The 22,169-nt window shown below is 42.4% G+C and overlaps 2 protein-coding genes across 7 annotated transcripts in view; one reads left to right on the top strand and one right to left on the bottom strand.

Annotated features, from left to right (window-relative positions):
• Positions 1–22,169, top strand: part of LOC133506936 (serine/threonine-protein kinase 35-like) — a 42,452-nt gene that overhangs the window by 17,540 nt on the left and 2,743 nt on the right. For 2 of the 6 annotated variants that reach the window (XM_061831326.1, XM_061831331.1), the window contains one exon: positions 17,199–17,387. The exons of 1 other annotated variant lie outside the window; for it this stretch is intronic. The gene's annotated coding sequence lies outside the window, so the exon portion shown is untranslated. Of the gene's footprint in view, positions 1–3,423; positions 4,286–9,047; positions 9,064–9,157; positions 9,278–17,198; positions 17,388–22,169 lie in introns of those variants that run through there. 3 more of the 6 variants (XM_061831327.1, XM_061831330.1, XM_061831329.1) reach the window with 3 other exon arrangements.
• LOC133506934 (Friend virus susceptibility protein 1-like) lies at positions 9,927–17,350 on the bottom strand. The gene is made up of 2 exons (XM_061831319.1): positions 17,213–17,350; positions 9,927–16,937 (listed from the first exon to the last, which is right to left on the bottom strand). The coding sequence occupies exon 2, from the start codon at positions 12,730–12,732 to the stop codon at positions 10,927–10,929; it is 1,806 nt and encodes a 601-aa protein (XP_061687303.1). The 5' UTR covers positions 12,733–16,937; positions 17,213–17,350; the 3' UTR covers positions 9,927–10,926.

A 22,169-nucleotide genomic window follows, 5' to 3' on the forward strand; every position in this document is an offset into this window, starting at 1 on the left:
CAGAGGGCGCATTTACGTTGAAACTCAACATCATCATGAACCATGTCAAAGGAAATTTAGTTACACCAGGGGTGTTCGTCGATCGGGAGGCAGTTTTGGTTGATCGTGTGACGGCGTGCCCCCCCCCAAAAAGACGTTAGACTATCATCCACCTCGTCGATTTATTCAGGTGTGGCCAATACGTCGAGCGCATGCACATAAAGGCGTGTTCTACCAAGCTGGCCTCCTCTTTATGGCAGTTGCGGTGATGCGCGTATGCACGCTCCCCTCCCACTCGCCCCGCTGGTTGATCGCGAGAGGCTGGCTGCTTGAAAAGTAGATCTGGGGGTGGGGGGGGGATAATCTGGGAACCCTTGAGTTCCATTGAAAACATTTCTGGGCTATAAAACGGGTAATGTTTCAGAATCTAACTATGATAAGTATGAGATTTGATTTACTTTGACTTGATCTAAGTTCTGTTAGACTAGCCTGTCCATACATCTAAATCCGAACGGTCATTTTCCACGTGGTACGCGTTAACTTTTCCCCTCTACACGCTTTAGGAAGATGTAGATTATCTACTGCTAGTTTTCGTCAATGGATTGACAATAGATACTGCCGTAAATTACGCTAGATTATAACAGTACATCATGATTGCCGACAGGAATGTTTGTTACAATGTATCAGTATTTTGTTGCCACTAATGCCGATTATGTTGAACTAAACTTTAAGCATTTTCAAATGCGGAGGCCTTGAATGGCCCTTGTGAGTGACCCATCAGGTGATGTGATATTTGGAATAAACAACACTGGTCACCGAACATTGAGCAGTCGCCGCCCTTCTCGGCCAGGAGCATGTGACCGCTATGCGGTTCTGGAACATCATGAGTGAGGTTGCACCTGTTTGTTCCCTTATGGCAATAAAGCCCGCTTCTGTATAATTACCTAGTTTCTGTACATTGTAATGTATGTAGTTGACTCTGTCAACGTTTTTATTCAGTTATCCATAACAAGATGGATTCCCATCCTGCAGGAATCTCGTTAACCAACTTATACTCATCATCACACGTTCCTGCTGCATTTATCAGTGTGTCAAACAACTTTTGACCAACACACCACCACCACCACCACACATAACTGCATGGAAGCAGTGGGGCAGTTTGCAGATGGATATCATGACACCATCTTTTGCTGAGACTTACCACCTTAAAATCTGTCCCTGTAAAGCTAACAGGAGAAATTAGCCAATGCAACATTAGTAAAAAATATCAGTTTATCATTTTCTGCTTTAGTTGTGGATAAACACTTTTCCATTTCTGACAAGTGGTGTTAGGAGTTGTTTTAGTCATTACCTCCATGCTACACTGTGTTGGTATTTCTGATGGAATGACACACATTGGTGGCCTAAGGCCCATGCATGTGATGTATCTATAGTTTACCTTGTTAGCTGCATTCTACATTAATAACAACCGGTTTGTAAAAAAAAGATAATAATGAAAAAAATTTCCTCAGGCTTTTTCAGTTAAAATGCTCCCTCCATAGTATATGTACTCTTTTGTATAGCATTCGGGTTTAAGGTAGGATTAAATTGGCAAATGGTGAGAAGAAAATGGGGTTTTCCTTTAGCATAAGCCCATAGATGGAATCCCCAGCAATTAGACTCTGCCAAGGAATTGAAAAAGTGCTTAACTGATTCATTGGGAGGCACACCTGGAGTCCTCCCCTCATGCCTCGGTGACTCCCGCAAAGTTGTTTACCAATGTTATCTGAAATGCGGTTGCGACTCTATCATATGTGCAGTAGGAATAGTTGACTGAGTATAATTATTGGTTCTGTTGGTATGTATTTTTGTCAGCTTTACAGGTGTCCAAAAGTAGCATATGAACAAAAATATCATTACGGCTGTCAATGTTGCAGCCCAACATGTTATCATATTTAACCATTTTGAAGTCATGTCGACCAAGTCACCCCTAAATGAGTCCAGTATCTTAAATCTTCACCAGCCTTCGGGTATTTTCAGATACCATAAATCTGCACCCACCGTATGCTGGACTTTGCTCACCTTTCCCTTTGGGTGACTTAGCTGAGATGACCTTTTACGGTGTGTAAGATGTATCTACGTGTTTCTTCCTGCTATTTTGTCCATGTCATTCAGCTTTTGCTCAGTCTATGCCAGTGTTCGGGTAAAACTGCATGTACAGTAGATGTTAATTCATAAACAGACATAGGATGAATAGACAAATGGCATTAATAAAGTTATGAAAGGACAGTAACTTGTTAATTTTTTTTTTCTTTCTGTTGGTGTAGTGCAGGGGTGTTAAACTCATTTCTCTTGCGGGCCACATTGTAATTCGGGTTTCCCTCAGAGGGACATTTTGAGTGAAGGCAGCGTGGGATCGATTCCTGCTCAGTGATGGTGTCGACATCTGTTCTGTGACTGGCTGGCAACCAGTTCGGGGTGTAGTCTGCCGCTGCCCGAAGTAAAATGGGATTGGCTCCAGGTCTCTCTCGGAATAAATGCATAAAGGTTACGTCAGGAAAGGCATCTGCCGTAAAAAACCATGACAATAGCACAAAAATGGTTTTACACATAAATGCGGATAAATTTCCCAATTTTTTTCCAGTCCTATCAAATTGATGCATGTGAAATTTCTTAGTGACACGCCATTAGAAAACAATGTTTCTTGTTTTTCAACAGAAGTTAATGGATACACAGAATCCCCCAACTTTTTTTTTTTTTTTTTTGCATTTGTTATCAATTAATAGCAATGTAATAGCACTGGTATTATCTCTGGATCCATGCAAACGGCACAATCTTTTGGACTAGTTTTTTTGTACGTAGTTATCAAATTTGTTTTGTTTTTATTTTATTTTTTTGGGTGGGACCTTGAGTGGTTCCAACAGGTACCATTCGAAAAGTAAAATGAAAATAACAGCTAGCGTTTTCATCCAACACCCAACAGCAAAATTTAACTGTTTAGCCATCATTATGATAGCAGTCTCACTCCCATATGTAACCGGACTACAGCGACCCTGGCACTGGTAATGAGAACAGCTATTTTACAAGTGGCCAGTAAAAACAAATTAGTTTTTTTTTTTGTGTTAGCAATGGTGTCAAAAGCAATAACTTTCTTACAATCAACAAATTAACTCAAGTACCCCATTTTGCAAATTTTTAAGCTGTTTGGGGTTGTTAATAACTCCTGAAATGGACCCACTTGTGTGAATTTTTTCTTTTTTTCATCATTTGTCTATCTCTCATTGTGTGGAAATATTGGTAATTTGTATGGTCTCCTAAACAATGTTTTGAATGGAATGAGACCCTTATGTGCTTGTAATATATGTACAGTTAGACCAAATTTATCATTGTGTCCAAATTGCTCCTACGTGTGATTGTGAGTGCGGCTGTTTGTCTCCATGTGCCCTGCGATTGGCTGGGAACCAGGTCAGGGTGTACCTTGCCTCCTGCCCGTTGACAGCTGGGATAGGCTTCAGCACTGTCCGCGACCTTTGTGAGGATAAGCGACTAAGAAAATGGATGGAGGAATGGATGGATCTGTAGCTTGAGGAAACTGACCACGTTTTGGATGCACATTCCCTTTATTATTTTATTTATTATGTCACGCACATGTCAAACAAGCCCTACTAATTTTTTTTTTTTTTTTTTTGCATACAACTTAAATCCATGGATCATACAATGCCTTTGTACCAGGGCTACCATTCCCCCTGTTGAGACCTGAGACTCCCCATGGCTCAAGATTGCCGCCCACTTAAAAAATGTTTATGGTAGAATTTATTTTTTTTTTTTTTTGTATCCGTGCTGACATAATTCTCATTTTGTAATGTAGCACCTTTATTTTTCCACATTTTTAGTTCTACTGGTAAGCTTTATTGTTGCATTTTGTTTAACACATCATCTGAAAGTATGTCTTCATTTGTTGCATGGTCAGATAATCCCATAAAGGTTTTGGCTGCTCCTTCTTTTGCTGTTTTATCTGTAAATGCATTTCCTAATGATACTTTGTCTTTATTTGATGTGTGTACTGCATATTTACACATCGCTATTTCCTTTGGTAATTGAACTGCTATGAGCACATTTTGTAGTAGCTCTGCATGTGTCACTGTGTTTCCTATAGTTGTCACTATCCCTCTTATTTTTCCAGCATTGTCTGGTGTAGATTGTGATACCACCGTGAATACAGCAGCATCTGGTCTCATTGTTTAAGACTGTCCAATAAGATATTGTCTGTCCAGTTCAGTCGTCCCAATCCAAATCTGGTTCTTTTTCTGTCCAATCAGGAGCGTACTATCAATACAAATTGTCCCAAACTCTTCCACTCCTGTTAAGTTTTTAATGACGTGTATGGTGGTCTCCATTCCTTGTGTAATGCATTTTGTTTGTCAGTCAGTCTTGTTCCTGCCACCACGACTGATATACCATCTGAGTACAGATAATCAATCATGATTTTGTCTGGTGTGGGGTGTTATAAATTTACAGCATCTTATACTACATAGATGCAATGAGTCACTTCCCATGTCATTTTGTGGTTGTTCAATCGTGTCTCGAGCTGTTTGCAGCAAGAAATATCCTGTTCTTGTTGGAAGTTTGTTTGGAATTGTTTTATTGAAAGGATCGGTGCTGGTCGGCGCTCAGGAGACAAAGATGACACTCAACAAAAGACCAACGTTCCCAAATGCTATTTAGCCTCAATAACTGGCATATTTATTTCGACCAAATGCAAGTTCTCAAAACACGGTTGACATTGCGTGAAATCAATCTTATGAGCCCCTTACCTATGCCGAGAAGGTGGAGAGCCGTCACCCAGGTAGAGGTCCGCTTTGTCAACGAGCTGGGCGTTCGTACGAAACCCGCAGCAGACTCTACCTGTTTGTACTCTGCATCTCTCTATTATACTTTTCAGTTGCGTGCGAGAGAAAGGGCGGGTGGCCTACCCGTCCCACCTGGCGCCGCAACAATTGTAGCCAATTTACATTTGACACCTAAGTGTGTCCTTCAGGCTCTGAGAAACCTAACAATCAAGATATCCCACAACAATGTTCGTCTTTGAACCAGATAACAAGTGAATGTGAAACGGTCGAGACGTCTTGACTAGAAAAACAAGTGAGATAACAGTCAAGATATCCCACAACAATGTTGTCTTTGAACCAGATAAAACAAGTGAGATACAATACAATGTTGTCTTTGAACCAGATAAAACAAGTGAGATACAATACATTCGGGTATTCAACGGTTATGGGAAGCATCACTAATTAACACTCCTTTCATTCCACTCTTGAGGCTTCACATATTAGTTGATATACCCGTCAAACGTAGATGGTAACACTATTCCATTTCCAGTGTGATTCATGATGTCATGAAAGAACATGGACCATAATTCCCGCAACGTTAGGTTTCTGTGAATATATTGATGTGATAAACATCCTTGCCATCTAGCATAAATGTACATATATGAGTGGTGTGAGGCACCAACTTAACAGTATAGTTTTCGACACCGAAGTGTCCATTACTTTTCTCAAGGCGTACAATCATCTCATGCGTTGCATAATCACCCACTCCACTTCAGCTCGGATATGTCTTACGTAGATACGCGTTAGCAGATTACATAGTGATAGCAATATTGTTATAATAACCAACAGAATCAGAGGGGGCACCAAAGTCCTCCTAGCAGTGACTGACATCCCTGAAAAGATGTCCCACCAGTGATGGGCTGAGGACTGTTTTACTATTTTAGCAGCATGTTGTACCCGTCCGCTGGCTATTAATGTGGACACCATGAGCTTGGAGATGTTAGACGTATGTGACTGTATAATTTTCTGAACTTCAGTGGATTGTTCCAATGCGCATTTGAAACGCTCCAGTGAGAGGTTCCAGGGATTCTTTAGTACATCCCATTGTACTTGTGTCAGCCGATTAGACACAGAGTAATTCGTCAAACGATACGTCTGGTTTCCCCAATGCCATAGGTGCACATTATATAAGCAACTAACGAAAGGAACCGATGGTACTTGTGAATTATTTTGCATTGTTGCCACACATAGAGCATGTGGTCCGATTTGCCACAACATCTCCCTTCGTTGGCTCCCTCGTCCAATCACAAAGTACAGCCTCTGAGTCGGTTAAACATGGATTGCTGTGTCCCTGTTGTAATGTACACGCCATTCCTCTGTCTGTTTCGTCACACATTTTCATCTCAAGTCGTATTAGTTCCCACATCCATCCACTCTCCATCCAGATGTAGAAACCAAAATCCTGTGGCAGTAATCACCGGTAATGCTTGATACTTACATATCGTTTTAACAGTAGACACATTGTACTGAGTCCAATACCCAGCACAATATGTACTGTTGCATTTTGTTCGCTCCGAGTGTAACTGTTACCAAAGTTTTCTACTAATATTCCAAACCTGTCTCCAATCGTGATAATTTTCCGTTGTCATTATTCTCTGGAATCGCTCTTTTTGAGCTTCCGCATGTATAATTTGCAATGCACAGGTTGTCCAATTACCTCTATGTGATAGATTCTTTAACGCATCATATGTTTCATTCCATAATTTTAACTCCCATGTAAATGCCTTTTTCCAAACATCTGTGTTTTCCAATTGTCCTATCATAGCTTTTGGAAGCCATACCCCTACCTGATGTATAGCCTCTGATGCACGTTGCCCTGTGTTAGATAACATTGTTCTGGTTACTTCGTTATCTGCAGCATTAGCTACACCAAAAAGTGTTCCCGTTCCTTCTAAGAGAGTATCATACCAAGCTCTACGTCTTCGTGTACAGTGTGATATATCGGGGAATTTTATTTCCCAGTACACTCGGGTTTTAACCCTGGCTTGTGCCATGTGTGTACAGGTATCTAATACTGGTGCTATGTGTGTTCTTATAGCATTAGGTTTCCCAGGTAACACCGATATTATATACAAAAATGTGTTCCGGCCCGAGATTTCAGCGCTGTTAAAAAATAACAGAGTTTCTTTTACGGTAATTGTCCACCTCGTCCAGTTGTGCTCATTGCAGGTCTCGGTCGTCCTGTTGTAGTGGCACATGGGGACTACTGAAGTGACGGTTAAGTTGCATCCTTGTTCCACCACCGGAATGTCCTTTCCTCCAAGGCACCTTTTGCACTTCCACATCTGACAATTGCTGGTGACGTTTACCACGTCGCAAGTTTGGTAAGCTGGACAGGTGTAGCCTCCTTGAGTACGGTGCTGGGTACTGCTTTTCCATCTTATGCGGAGCCACTGGACCTGCTCCAATTTGTCACCCTCCGTCATTGCGCAGCAGAGTTGGACCATGGCACCAAGGACAAGGATACGCCTGACCCAGCAGACGACACTGCCACCTCTTGGGCCCTCGGTCTTCCCTTGTCCGGCCATGGCGCCTCTCCGATGATGGTCTTCCAATCAGCAAATACCACCACAGCATCTGTATTACGACAAATAGTGCATACTACAAACATGTGATTAGTTCTCTCTTGTATAACATTTTGACACCGGTACATTTACCCATTTTTCCTCTCCAGGATATAAGACACTCACAGTAGCATCTTGCCCTTGAGCTATAATTTCTGCTGCTCGGGGAGGACCGTCTGGCTGTTTTACCCAAACTTTTGCCCCTGCCAAATCAGTGGAGCCAAATCCTCCCTCCCCTCTGGTGGTTATCATCACAGGTTTAGGTATTTCTTTTACCTTGGTTACAAGGCAAGGCTTCACTATCAACTGAGCAATTTTGTCCCCTCTTTCCAATGTAAGGGGCTGTTCTGCTAATAATTAATACCACTCCAATTTCTCTTTGATAGTCCGCATCAATTATTCCGGCTTGAATTGTTAACCCTTTTAGTGATAACCCACTTCGTGGTAGAATGTGTCCATATGTCCCTGGTGGACATTGGAGCCCCAATCCTGTTTTCACTATTTGGATTTCGTTGGGAACCAGAGTGATGTTTGTGAGGATTTTCAAATCCAATCCCGCTGAGCCTGGAGTAGCTCGTACGGGAATTTCAGCTTGAGGATCAATTTTCCACATTTTAATTTCCCCATTGGAATTTTGTACCGGTTCCCCCATTATCATTCGTATTAGGGGCGTTATTCCCGACCCAAGCGGTCTATTATTAATCTGATTCACCGCCTCGGGTAAGTCTTTGCACCATTTGTCCAGCGTTCTGTTTCGAGATAGCTTTTTCAATGTTTCCTTAAGAATTCCATTCATTCGCTCCATTAGCCCAGCAGCCTGCATAATAGGGAATGTGATAGATCCATTCTACATGGTGAGTCTTTGCCCACTCTTTTACCACATTCCCTGTGAAATGCGTTCCATTATCCGTCTGTATTTGAACTGGTGTTCCATAATACCTCTGCATTACTTCTAAACATCGTATTGTGCTTTGTTGTTTTGCTGTTTTACTGGGATGAACTACCAGAACCCCTGAGAATGTGTCTACTGCGGTGCAGGCATATTTACAGCCCTGCGACTGTGGCAGCGGTCCAACAAAATCCATCTGCCAGATCTGTCCGGAGGTTTTACCCCTGTGTAGCTGTCCTGCCACATGCTGACGAACACCTCGCCTCTGATGTTGACATTCTTCACATTCTGCAATAGCGGTTCTGACATCGTCGAACTTCAGATCTATGCCCCTGTCTCGAGCCCACTGGAGAGTTCCTTGTACTCCCCAATGTCCTGCTTTAGCATGAGCCCATCTAGCTAATCCTGGGCTAGACTCTCTTACTTCTGTCATGATTTTTACTAGCTGATCTGCAGCTTTGTTATAGAGAGCTTTTGAGTCTCCTCTGTTAGTGTGTGCATCCACATGCACCACAGTGATGGGAATAGTTTTAGCTTTTTCCCAATTGTCCGCCCACAACTCGTTTCCCCTAACTTCTTTTGAATGAATTTTCCACCCCATGTGGGCATCCACGTAAGAAGCCCCTGGGCTACTGACCACGAGTCTGTAAATATGCAGAGTCCTTGCGGCCCTCCTTGCATAATTACCATATGTACTGCCTTCAATTCAGCCCATTGACTACTCTTTCCTTCTACTAATTCTTCTAGGGATTGTCCGAGTTGTGGGTTGAACGCCCCGGCCTTCCATCGCCGTTTACCAGCAATGTATTGGCACGACCCATCAGTGAACCAAGCACACTCTTTGTCTCCTTATCTAGGTCGTCCCATCGTTTTCCCGCCTTTACTGGAGACTCTTCGAGAAGATGTACCTCGAACGGCGTCTCTCCATCCTCCGGAGCATCTGCAACTTGTTCATGCAACATTTTAATTCGCTCAGACATACCATTTCCATTTGATAATACTAGCTTCCTGTGCGGTTCCTATTCTATGTGTCGTCGGGTTACCTTTAACCCATGTCAAAATCGGTATATGTGTTCTCATTAACACCTCGTGGCCCGCCATTTGAGCCTCAGTTTCAACCAATGCCCAATAGCATGCATGCTAATAGCTGCTTTTCAAAAGGTGTGTACCTTAGGCCTGCTTCTGGGAGCTTTCTCGACCAGAATCCCAAGGGTTTACGAATCCTATCTTGCTTTTGCCACAAACTCCAGTTAGCGTACACATTTAACGCTGACACTTGCAATTCTACCGGTCCCGATTTCATTTTTCCCAATGACACTGCTTGCTGTATCGCTTCCTTCGCCATATCAAATGATCGATGTTGTTCTTCTCCCCAACTAAAGTCATCCTTTTTCTTAGTGCATTTGTAGAGAGGTTGAAGTATCAGTTCAAATGAGGAATATAATAAAATCCAAACAACCCGATGTATTTCCTAGCATCTGCCTTGGTGTGTGGAACTGGAAAGTTAGCAATTTTAGCCTTAGCTTTTGCTGCCACTTCCCTTTCCCCTTTGTTCCAGATGATTCCTAGAAATTTCACCGTTTGCAAAGGTCCTTGGACCTTTCCAGGGTTAATTTCCCATCCGAACCCTTTCATGTGCTGTATTAGCTGTCTTAGAACTTCCTTCACCTCTTCCCCGCTCGTTCCTTGCACTAGTATGTCATCGACATAATGTGATACCATTATTTCTTTAGGAACTTTTAGCTTTTCCAGGTGCTCTGCTACCACCCGGTGGCAGATTGTGGGACTATGTAAATAACCCTGAGGTAGTCTGGTAAACGTGTATTGGCGCCCTTCCCAGGTAAACGCAAATTGATTCATCCTATCCTCAGGAATGGGAATAGTGAAAAATACGTTAGCCAAATCTATGACCCCATACCACGTTCCGGGATGATGTTGCACTCGTTCTATAATTGTCACTGCGTCGGGCACCGCGGAAGTCAATGCAGGTGTGTGTTTATTTAATCCTCTAGTCTACTGTCATCCTCCAAGAGTTAACTGATTTCCTGAGTGGCCACAACGGATTGTTCCAGTTTGTCGTCACCGTTTTCAATACACCAGCTTCTAAATATTCTTTAATGGTCGCTGAAATTTCTTCCTGTCCTCCAGGTATCCGGTATTGCTTTTGACTAACTACCTGTGTAGCTTGTGGTATCGGAAAAGGTGGCATTTTTACTTTACCCACCAATATTGCATGAATTTTCAGTGGATTTACACCGAATTCAAATCTCCCGGCTGTCAAATAAAGTGTCATTCCGGCTAATATGTCCATGCCCACTATCCACTCTGGGATAGGGGTTAAAATCACCATATATGTTTTTACAGGCATATTTCCGATTTTCAAAGGTAAGTTTACATGTTTTCCATGAACCACTTTTCCTCCTAGTCCTGTTAATGGTACTAGGGGTCCTTTCATTTTCTCTTGATTTCCATCAATTATTGAGGCCTCCGCACCGGTATCTACTAACGCTGTTACTGTTTGAACTGATTTATCCCACTAAATTTCCATCCTCACATGAGGTCTAATATCACTAGCAGACCATCGCTGAGCCTGTTGTTGACGAGCTACCAGGGCTTGGCCATCATCCTATTCATCACTATGATGGCGTCGTTTATTTTTGCCTTTCTTCCCCTTTTTCCGTCGCTGCACTGCTGCTACTTGGCTCACTTCCTCCTCCTCGCTTGACGAAGTCTCCTCCTCCTCCCGTGGTAAGGGTGGTGCTGTGGGAGGTGCAATAGGAGGAATGGTAGGAGGGACAATGGGAAGGCGCTTTATCAACTCTTTGAGCATACTGGTTAACTCCGCCACGCCCATCGTCATTTGAGGAAAGCCTCCTCCTGAGAAACATCTAACCTGTAGTCCCTTCTGTCTGCATTTTTCAGCAAGTGCTGACGTAGGAACCCTGTCAATTTCCTCAGCTGGAACCCCTGCTTTGATTAGTGCCCTCCACATATCACTTCTGCTTCCCTCAGGTTTTCCATTTTTCGCGAAACCGTTCCGATTTTCCCTCGATTTTTCACGTGGTTCACGATCACGCGGCGCACTCACGTTAGACCAGTCTCCGAGCGTTGCTAACTCCGCCAACCTACTTTTCACCATCGAGAATGTCAGGTCAGCGGCTCCCAACAAAATAGTTAATACCGCCGCTCTATAATGTGGGGGAGCATCACGTATTATCGCATCCCGGATCATTTTCGGGACCTCCCCATCTCTTATTTCCACAGAGCCATCACTCGAAATTGAGTGCCTCATACACAACCGTGTCAATCTCATCACTGCATCCCTGATGGTTGACCATTGCCCTCTCAGTTCTGGCCAATCTTGATATGATGGAAATATCAGCTGCGTGGCTGCCCCATATAACGCCGAGAGAGGGAGCCCTACATCACCGCCCATGACTCTGCACATTCCCTGGAATTCTGCGTTTAGCTGGCTATCGGTGGAAAGCGCTGCGAACCGCTGATAATCCCCAGCATCTATAATAACGGCATCAGCTCCTTCCTCTAGCAACCGAATGAGCCAAACATCGATCGGTTCGCCCGGTTTCTGACGATACTTTGTTACAATATGAGTAGTCTCTTCCTGTGTATAATCTTCTCTAGTCATAAACAATTCTGGCTCTGGCTGCGCTTGTGGGACCAGCCCCTGCACTCGCTCGCCATTTTCATCCAGAATCGGTCGACCGTCCGCCCCCATCAGATCCTGGATTCGATCCGGTATCACGCGTCGCTGCTCTTTTTGTCGCGTGATAGGGTGTATCGGCAGCCCCTTTAACGAGGGATACAACCCGGTCTGTGGTGGCGGGTCCGGTCTTGCACCTCTATCATATTCATCATCAAGATCATTATCATCATCATCATCCCCCCACATATCCCCGTTCCACTCCTCCGGATTCCACTGCGCTGACAGCCCAGTGGTGAATGAACGGATTTGCGCTTGTTCTATTTTACGAGGTTTCTTCTTTCGCCCTCTTCGCGCCACTCGGGAGATATGCATTACAGCTCTTTCCGTTATACTCTGCATTTTTGCCAAATGCTCCTTTAATTCTTTCACTATAACCTCTAGCTGGATAACCTCTTGCGCCTTTTGATTTTCTGCGCTTCTAACCTTATCCAACTCCAACACGCAATTTTTCCAAGCTTCCGCACACATCCACAACATCTGCTGCGTGCCTCCCAGCGGACCACGAGCATTCACATCCACCCGCTTCAACATATCACATAATGCCAGCGGCGTGGCAGCGGGATTCACTCCTGTCCACGATCCGGGGCGTCCCCCACGCTCCCGTAAGACAGCTTCTATCTCTCGGAAAGTGATTCCTTCCCACCCGGGCGCCACCTCCTCCTCTGGTGCCTCTTGCGCACTCTTAGTTTTCCTTCTGAAACAACGCATCCTCTTTTTATCTCCTGCGCGTAGCCTGCACGATCCTGCCGACAACGCCAAAAATGTTTTATTGAAAGGATCGGTGCTGGTCGGCACTCAGGAGACAAAGATGACACTCAAAAGACCAACGTTGAGAAAAGGGCTTGGTATTGAAGTGAAAACAATAAACTCAATTTATGTTTCTAACTATTGGGGGATGGAAAGAGATGCTAAAAAGTAACTAAACACCATACTACAAAAAAATATTGACTTTAATATTCACTGAGTTTTTTTGATGACAAATTTCATTTTTTTCTCCAAAGTGAGACATATCCAAACATTCTATTCTTGGCAAAGTGAGACATATCCAAATTTCGACTTAAAGCTTCAGGAGCAGCTGTATTTTTTTTTGCGAGGGATACCAGCAGAAAAAAAATAGGTAGTCAATCTCATACACACATGTCCAAAATGAAATCAGTTTCAAACTCACAAATTCACTGTTTGAAATCTGACTCATTGAGTCTGCTTTCTTTTGATTTTATTTATAGCTGTCGCTGTCGGGGGAAAGAACACTGCAGAATAGGATATAAGTCTGTAGTAATAATAACAGTATTCATAATGCTCATAGACAGAAATTGAGTCTACTCCAAGGGTGTTGATTTCCTTTTAATGTCAACTTTTCTTAAGTCATAGCCGATAACTTAAAAATGGCAAAAAAAAAGATTGCATAGAATTCTAAAAATTTATTCATTCATTAATGATCGTTGGTGAAATATTTTGAACAACAAAATTACTATTCAAGCATTACACAATCATAGACAAAACAGTATGTTTATTACATTCAGATACAATGGTACTTGGATGAGAACTGAAGTATTAAATTGCAATAATTTCATAAAGAATTAAAATTAAATAGGAAAAGCACCCTCACAATGGGACAGCCTGCAAGTAAACCAGCACAATCTCTGATTCATTTATTCGATATGATTAAACATTGATAAACAAAATACAAGACTTAGTTCAGCTTGAAAGCAAGAAACACTGTAAAGATAAAATCGACAAAAATGCATCCCAAGGATCCAAGTAAAAAAACATGGTAAAATGTATCACATGGCAAAACAATGAAAAGGTTTGCTACTGACTGTACTAGATATTTTTCAGTGTAAACAAAAACAATCTACAAAGATCAAAAGTCTTTATTTTCTTTCAATTCATAAGTAGAAAAAAAACATTACTGATTCACACATCAGTAGATTCTATTAAAAATGGAATTCATGTAAAAGAAAATTCAAATGTGATAAAAAAGGAAACAATAGGTCAACTTCACAAAGAGGAAAAAATAGGGTCTACTATCATAGCAAGCGATTCTTCTTTTCTGACCCCGTTTCCGCTGGGTTTTTTTTCCTTCCCAGCTTCATTCTCTCCGGTGTCTCGTACATAAAATCAAACTCGGCATTAGCATCTCTCTCAAACGTAGGCGCAGCCATTTTGGATGATGATGTGGAAGATACCGGAACTTCCCTCTAGACGAATTCTGATTGGATGCTGCTTGCTTCAGCAGCGCACACTGATTGAACGAAATTATGTAGCATTTTGCTGTAAATAAGATCTCGATATGTCGCATTTTGAAATAAAACGCGATCTTCCTTGGCTGATATAGAACGATATGTCGCACTTTCAACAAAAATCAGAGTATCCCGATAACTACCATTCGGAGCTGGATAATTTTGGCGCGAGTTTCGTAAATCTGAAAAAAATGCCTATGTCGCGTTTTGAAAACAAACTTTTCAAATGTTGGAACTCAGTGTGCACTTAAGGTGCACCACATTGTTCGGTGCCTTGTCTAATGGTTCTGCCTTGTCTATTTAGAAAATAATTTAAGACCTCTGCGATTCTGCAAATACATTACATTTAAAAAAACAAAACAATTTGGAGATCAAAATCTGTGAATGTGGGCCCGCGAACAGTGAACAGTTAATTCTCTGTTGTTGAATCCGAAAAACCATGCATAGATACATCTAATATTCAGAAAGACTGCGATTCTTTGGTATGTTATAAATTTGAGCAGTCTGTGGTTGGATTAAGTCCTATAATTGCAATAATTCCACCTATAATTGTTGAATTAGTAGACACATTGTATGTCAAAAAAAGTATATGAATAAAGGCTGGATCACAAATATTAATGGCGTATACGTTAACTGTGTATGATTTAAGTATAGTTCTACCGACAATTATATATTGGCTTTCTGGATCAATTAGTGTGATATTTAGTGGAGAAATTTTGAATTATGAATTCTTATTCTCTGCTGATTTATATAGTTATGCCCTGTCATAATTTATAATTTGTCAGCCATTTTTCAGAGATTATGTATGTTAACACAAACATTTTTTTTTTCACTCATGGTTAGTGTTTGGATGAAGCCATTTGTTATCAAACAACTGCTTTTACAAAACCACCTTGTTAGTTAAGATGCTACTTCATAGTCACGTTCGTCAATCATCTGCCCAACGTATTGAAAGAATCTCGCGTAACTTATTCAGTTTATCTGCTGCAGACACGTCTCCCATGAACTATCATTTAGCTCCTCCTCATTGGACGCTTTGTGTCGCAGAGATTATCAGATCAAGGGCTCCATGATCCATATGGTCAGCTAGAGGCTTCTATACGACTACGCATATTGTAAACAAAGTTAGGCAGTTTCACAGCCAGTTCTTGTCAAAATAGAATAGGCTCTTTGATTGATTCTTTGATTTTATTGGGATGCAAAATACATGATTTGAGAGTGTTTTTCAAGCAGACTCGTGAGTGATCCGAATCGGTAACTCATTCTTTCCTAGCACTAGTTTTCAGTTTACCATGCCTATTTTAAGTCTTTTGGTATTTGTAGTATTTGTCAGGCTTTTGCATACCTTAAATTTTCCTTCATAAAGATCACTTATTTGTAAATAAAGCCCAAGAGTCATCCCTATAAACATTCTAAAATAGATATTGTAATGAAAAATACATGATTCATTTCAATGTCTATACGAAAAAATAAATGTGAGCGGAGAGGGCGTCATCCACGCGCAAAGTTGCAGAAGTGTCATTCTACGATTTCCAAGTGGTCGTCATATTGGCTGCATCCTCCGTCCATGACGTCATCCGTGACATTCGCCAATGAAAACACGCGGTGCACCCTAACTATGGGAGACAAACGCGCACCTTCTGACACGGAAGCTCTTTTCGAAAAGGACAACACCACACAACCGAGTGAAGATACCGGGGCAATATTACACTGTTGTTTCGAGCCCTTGGGGCAATATTACACTATTGTTTCGAGCCATATTCAGATGACATGCGATTGCGGCCAAACCTCATCCCCGTCCGATCCACTTCCGCGGCGGAGATGAGCCATCACGGCTCATCACAGTCGGCCGGTGTGGCTTATGACGCAGCCGAGCTGTCCTGCTTTCGGGGGTTGTTCGCAGTACGTGATAAGCAACACAATCGAGCCGGGGCGCTTTACTGCGCGCACGCGGCTGAGTGAGGCATTCTCGGCTGGGTTCTTCAGAGCCGCCCCCGTCCGCAAAGCCCGGCGCGCAGCCTTTGCAGAAGCCGCGACCGCCGAACGCGGCAGCTCAGCCAGTGTGGCTGATTTTCGGCGCCGTGGTGGCATATAATGTAGCCAAGCCATGCTGCTTTTAGGGGGTTGTTCATAGCCGCCGCAGTACTCCATGAACACCGTCAAGCCGGGGCGCATTACTGCGAGTAAGGCATTCTTGGCTAGTTCTTCAGATTCTCCGCCGACCGCGCAGCAGCCCGACGCCGTCCGACGTGCACATCAACATATTTCGTACGCGGATCTTTTGTTAAGATATGACAGACCGATTACGTGGTCTGCCCCAAACTGTTATTTTTTTTAGTAGCTGTATCCACACCGACCTGTTATTTGGAACCCACAAATTTCTCGTCCTCTGCACCCGTGCAATCCATTTTTCACACCGAATCGGGTCTCTTGCAAACTTATGAAGGGTCAATCCATTTTCCCGAGTGTTCAAGCAATGTCCAGCAATCCATAGACCCGGCATTTTGACTAACACGAAGGAACAACGAGCTCCCATCCTGGAGGTAAAACTAATGGAAACAAACGGGTCCACTTGAGGGCGCCGCTGTCCTTTACGTCACTTCCTGCTTCTTCTTGAAAACAAATCCCTTGAGAGGATTTTCATGGCAGGAGTTACAAAAAGATGTATACCTGAAAATCATGTTTTGTGGTGAAAAAACGCATGGGCCCATATTGGCTGACGATTTTTCATTAATAACATACTAAAAATCATCCATTTCATGACAGTAGCCCTTTAAGTAAATGTTATTCTCCCACAGATGTTTCACAGGTCAAACAATGAAATGCCTGTCACTACCAACCTTTTTAAGCTTTTATTATCTTTTGTACACATGGTTTTGTAGAGGTTTTGTGATTGTTCCATTAAAAACATAAATTTGTCTGTGTCTGCAGACTTGCATCTTTACCTGGAGCTCCTACTTCACTGAAGTGTTCCTGTTGTCTGTGATGACTGTGAAGATAAATGGGGAAAGCATTTGTATCTAGTTTAATGCTTACATTTGTTGACATAAAACTCGAGAGCAAATTGTGATGGAGAATATTTGTGTTGCCTTGATTGTTCTAATAAAAGAAAAAACCTTACATCCCCTGCTTTTTCTGGGTGCCTGAAAAAATGATGGCCTCCTTTCTCAGGTATTCACGTAAGTCATGGTAGAAACTAAAATAGCAAGTATATTGTTGAGTTTGGAATCTGCCATCTTCCCTTTAATATTTCTACTCACTTTGATTAAAGTGTTACTATAACTGGGCTGCTCTCTATCACTTGTCATGTTAACCTGCAAGGCTGGCCAACCAGTCAGAGATGAGGAGCCACATTTTTTACTCTGTTACGGCAGAGAGCCATATCATACACATGGATATCATTCCCTCCTCACACACATACCTTTGCTCAGCCAGATTTATTGTAAATATTACACCAACCACCAAAGAAAAATCGATTCCTACAGAGTGCTAAATCTACAGGCCAGTAATTAAAAAAATTAAATTGTCCGCCTTCTCACACAAGCTACCAGTTCAACCAAGTCTTGTTTTGTATGTCACTACTCTCGTCTCAAGCAACACTGAAATACTCAAATGATTGGAGGTCTGCGTGCAACTGTGAATCAGTAGCCATGCTAATGTCCCATATTCTCTGTACAACAGTTTGGCCAGACAGTTGAAGGGCTGATACCATGTGTTTAAGATTTTTGTTTTCAGTACAAAAGATTTAAGCCCCATAGCTGAGTGGTTAGAGCATTGGTTTGGTAAACCAGGGGTCATGAGTTTGTATCTCACTGGGGGCCTCTACTCCTCAAGAGTGGTTGCATCAGGAAGGGCATCCAGCGTAAAAACTGTGCCAAACAAATATGACCGTTCATCTCAGATGTTTCGCTGTGGCGACCCCTAACGGGACAAGCCAAAAGAAACTTACTATTTTCTCCAATGATCACCATCCAACTGGGAAACTCAAGCTATTTTCATTCAATGCACATCCCAGTTTTGCGAAAATACCTTGCTAACCTTTCCTCTGCGGTCACGTGACCACGGTCGGGAGACGCAGGGGAGACATATTCTCGGTGCTGAGGTCAACCTGCTCAGGGTTAACTCTTCTCTCGAAGCACAGCTGACCTGTGTGGCAGGAACAATAAGCGCACTCTTCCCCGGTCGCCAGTGCACTTTTATTTCCTCCTGCTGGGCAGTCCCATCTTACACGGCGAAGCACAACGCGCACACTGAGCTTGTCACAAAACCCATAACTAATAAACTCAACCAAAGCACATGCCCACACATATAGAGAACTTGTATATGCTTTCATGCCTTCAAGAGAGCCCCAAGAAAGGAGGCAAAGAGCCGCATGGGGTTCAAGAGCCACGGGTTTGCCACCCCTGTGACATGGGCGCACAAACACCCTTCTGAATTATCATGCATCTTTTTTACCCATAGTCCTCTATTCTCTCTCTGACTTCTCTTTGTTGAACACTCACATGCTTAAAATACTAACATCCCTGCAAGTACTGGTACTTGTCCCAATCCTAACTCTCGGTAAATCAATAATTTTACTCACAATATTTGAATATGCGGGTACATGCCACTTGCGTGTGACAGATGTAACAATAGTTTCATGTGCGTTCCAACTGCTTTAGTGCCATAAGAGAAATTTTGCCACTTTTTTTGTACTGGAGGCAGCAAGTTCTGTTCTTGTATTTAAATATAGTAATCAGAAAAACCTCAACAACTTTGAAACAAACTTGTTACCTCAGCACCATTATTTTTGTCAGAGCTCAACAGCAGCCGGTTTTGAAGAAAAAGGTTATTGTAAGTTGCGACATGGTGGAACAGCTGTAAAGTGTTGCCCTCAGAGTGAGGCAAGGGGTTTGAAATTCCAGCCTCGCCTGTGTGGAGTGTGCTTGTTCTCCCAGTGCCTGCATGGGTTTTCTCTGGGCACTACAGTATCCTCCCACTTCCCCAAAACATGCATTAATTGGAGACTCTAAATTGCCCCTACGTGTGATTGCAAGTGTGACATTTGTCCCCGTCTCTATGTACCCTGTGAATGGCTGGCAACCAGTTCCAGGTCAATGTTAGCGTGGAGTGAGCTGTACCCTGCCTCCTGCCCGTTGATAGCTGGGATAGGCTCCAGCACTCCCATGACCCTTGTGAGGATAAGAGCTAAGAAAAAATGAATGGTTGTTGTAAGTTATTTATAATTTTTCCCTCCCCTGGAGAATGCATGATGAAGGAATGAATGATTTTGTTGTCCTTTCACTGAATACTTTTTGTGGGGAATTAAGGAGAATTTTCAGTGACTTACTATGGTGCCTTCTATCCCTTAGGAAGTTAAGATTTAATGGAGCCAAAATATAGGTCCTTTTCAATAAAGAAATCATTCAGGGAACATGGAATGGTCTAGTGTACTTAGTATTTAAAGTGTAATTGTAGCTCAAGAGAGACAAGATGCTGTCCCCAAACACTTTTTGTTGTTAATAGTATTTAATCAGTTTCTTTCATGAGCCTATACTGTATGTTCCCGGTAGCAGTTATGTTGATGTATTTAATTTTTATCAAAGTGGTTAATATTTCTTACATTTAGTTGTGAACTTGGGCAAAGATCAAAACTGTAATGTGGAAAAAAATTGCTGTGGCCTTTGTTTTTTTTTTTTAATTCTACCAAAGATGGTGTGACTGGTGATACACTAACTCGTGTTTCTGCACCCCCCTTTTTTTTTTGCTGAACCTTTTAATTTATTTTTGTCAAACCAACACATTCCACAACTACATAAGGACAAGATTTTAAACCCTGTGCAGGAATGTGTGCAAGGACAAGGGACAAGGACAACTGTAAATGCAAGGCAATTTGGAATAAACGACACCTATTTTGTCATTTCCCATTTATTTTTTCTCCAAAGGTTACACAAATTTAAGTCCTGGTTGTACTGTAACCCCCCGCAATATGTCTCCCTCATTTTGTGATGCACTCACACTCAAAGGGTAGAATTGATAATCTTGAATTTATATGACTAGCTCAGTATTCTGCTTTTATTATTTACAACAAGTTTTTGACCAAACACATTTTAATGGCCTTTGTCCTGCCAAAGAGTCAAAATGAGTTTGTTCTGAAGGGTGTCCAGGTTCTCCCTTAAAGATAGGGTGAAAAGCTCAGTTGTCCGAGAGGGGCTCAGTGTCGAGCCACTGCTCCTCCGCATTGAGAGAAGCCAAATGAGGTGGTCGCTGCATCTGATTCAGATGCCTTCCTGATTGGTGTTCCAGGCACATCCCAATGGAAAGAGATCCGGAGACGACCTAGGACATACTGGAGAGATTATGTCACAAAAAAGAAATGGGTTGGGCAAGGGAAGTTGCTGTGTGAGGCTTCAATGATGCACAACCTCATGGGATAAAGCCACTCGTGCTAGATGTCCCGCCGGGAACCAATCACATGCCTTGTATAAACGTGTCTTTCTGCAATAAACGGATCTGGCAATTTTTTTTAATTAATAAAAACCCAGTGAAGCACTGAAACAGCAAAAAGTGAAACGTGAAGTAGTGAGGGAACCCTGTATTTTGACTCATTGCCACGGCCCGGCGTTCCTTGTCCACCTTAGTCAAGTATAGTCAAGTCTCGTTTTTTTGCCTTGTAATCGGACCTCGTTTTCATGTTTTTGGACCTTGCCTTTTACCATGTATTTTTGTGCCTTTACCTTTCTTGGACTGCTTACCTGTGTATTACCTCTGCCTGGAATAAAACCACCCTCAACATAATGTCACTGACTCAGGGTCCTACATTTTGGTCCAACCTCATGCCCCATAACTCTGACAACCAGCTATTAAACACTCTTATGAATCAAATCAAATTGAAAGCCTTTGTTGTTATATGACTGCGAAATATGAAATAACGAGCGCTTCTCCACAAGGTGCTTGCACAAATAAACTAGAAGAACATCCCTGGACGCCTCCCTGGTGAGGTGTTCCAGGCATGTCCCACCAGAAAGAGACCCCGGGAATTAACCAGGACATGCTGGAGAGACTATGTCTATCAACTGCCCTGGGAACACCACAGGATCCCTCCGGAAGAGCTGGAAGAAGCGGCTGGTGAAAGGGAAGTTTGGGTATCCCTGCTGAAGCTACTTCCACCGCGAGCTGACCCGGAGAAGTGGTAGAAAATGGATGGATGCAAGAACATCTTAAAGTGCCACTGACACCTAAAACTAAATATGTTAAAAAAAAAAAAAAAAAAAAAAAAAAAAGCCATAATGGACTCCTCTGTTTCTTCACAGGACGTCAGAATGTTGCCGTATATTGATTTTTTTCATCTCCCGCCATGAAAAGTCTTTATGATTTTGTGTTGAAGAAGAACCAGGAAGTTAAGTTTTTCTCCAGTACCGGGGTCGAGTGTTTATACCTACTGCACCGGCGAGAAATTACCTGTTTTTACTGTGTGTTAGCCAAAATGTCAGCTTGTTGTATTTCTGGATTGTTCTCGAACACTCGGGAGGATGGATTCATTTTTCACACGTTTCCAAAGGAACTGATTCGTTTTAATAAAATGGATTGCACAGCTGCAAAGGACAAGAGCTTTGTGTGTCCCAAATGACAGGTAGGTGTGTATAGAATTATGAAAAAATAATAGTTGGAGGGGTTTAATTCGTTTCAGTTTACCTTGGTCAAACCAGCAAAATATAACAGAGCACTTGTATTGCATTTAAGACAATCTAATCACACACAATACAAGACAAAATAATAAAATAGAAGAACAAAGACAGTTGAGTAGCGTGTAACAGGAGCTAACTAGCCAAATGACATATAGACACCAAACTCGAAGAAATGTTATTTCCAGCGAATGTTCCAGGAAGGCAGTGTGGTGTCCGTGCACTTGTTCGAAAGCAG

Source organism: Syngnathoides biaculeatus, chromosome 10, assembly GCF_019802595.1.
Source record: "Syngnathoides biaculeatus isolate LvHL_M chromosome 10, ASM1980259v1, whole genome shotgun sequence".
NCBI lineage: Eukaryota > Metazoa > Chordata > Actinopteri > Syngnathiformes > Syngnathidae > Syngnathoides > Syngnathoides biaculeatus.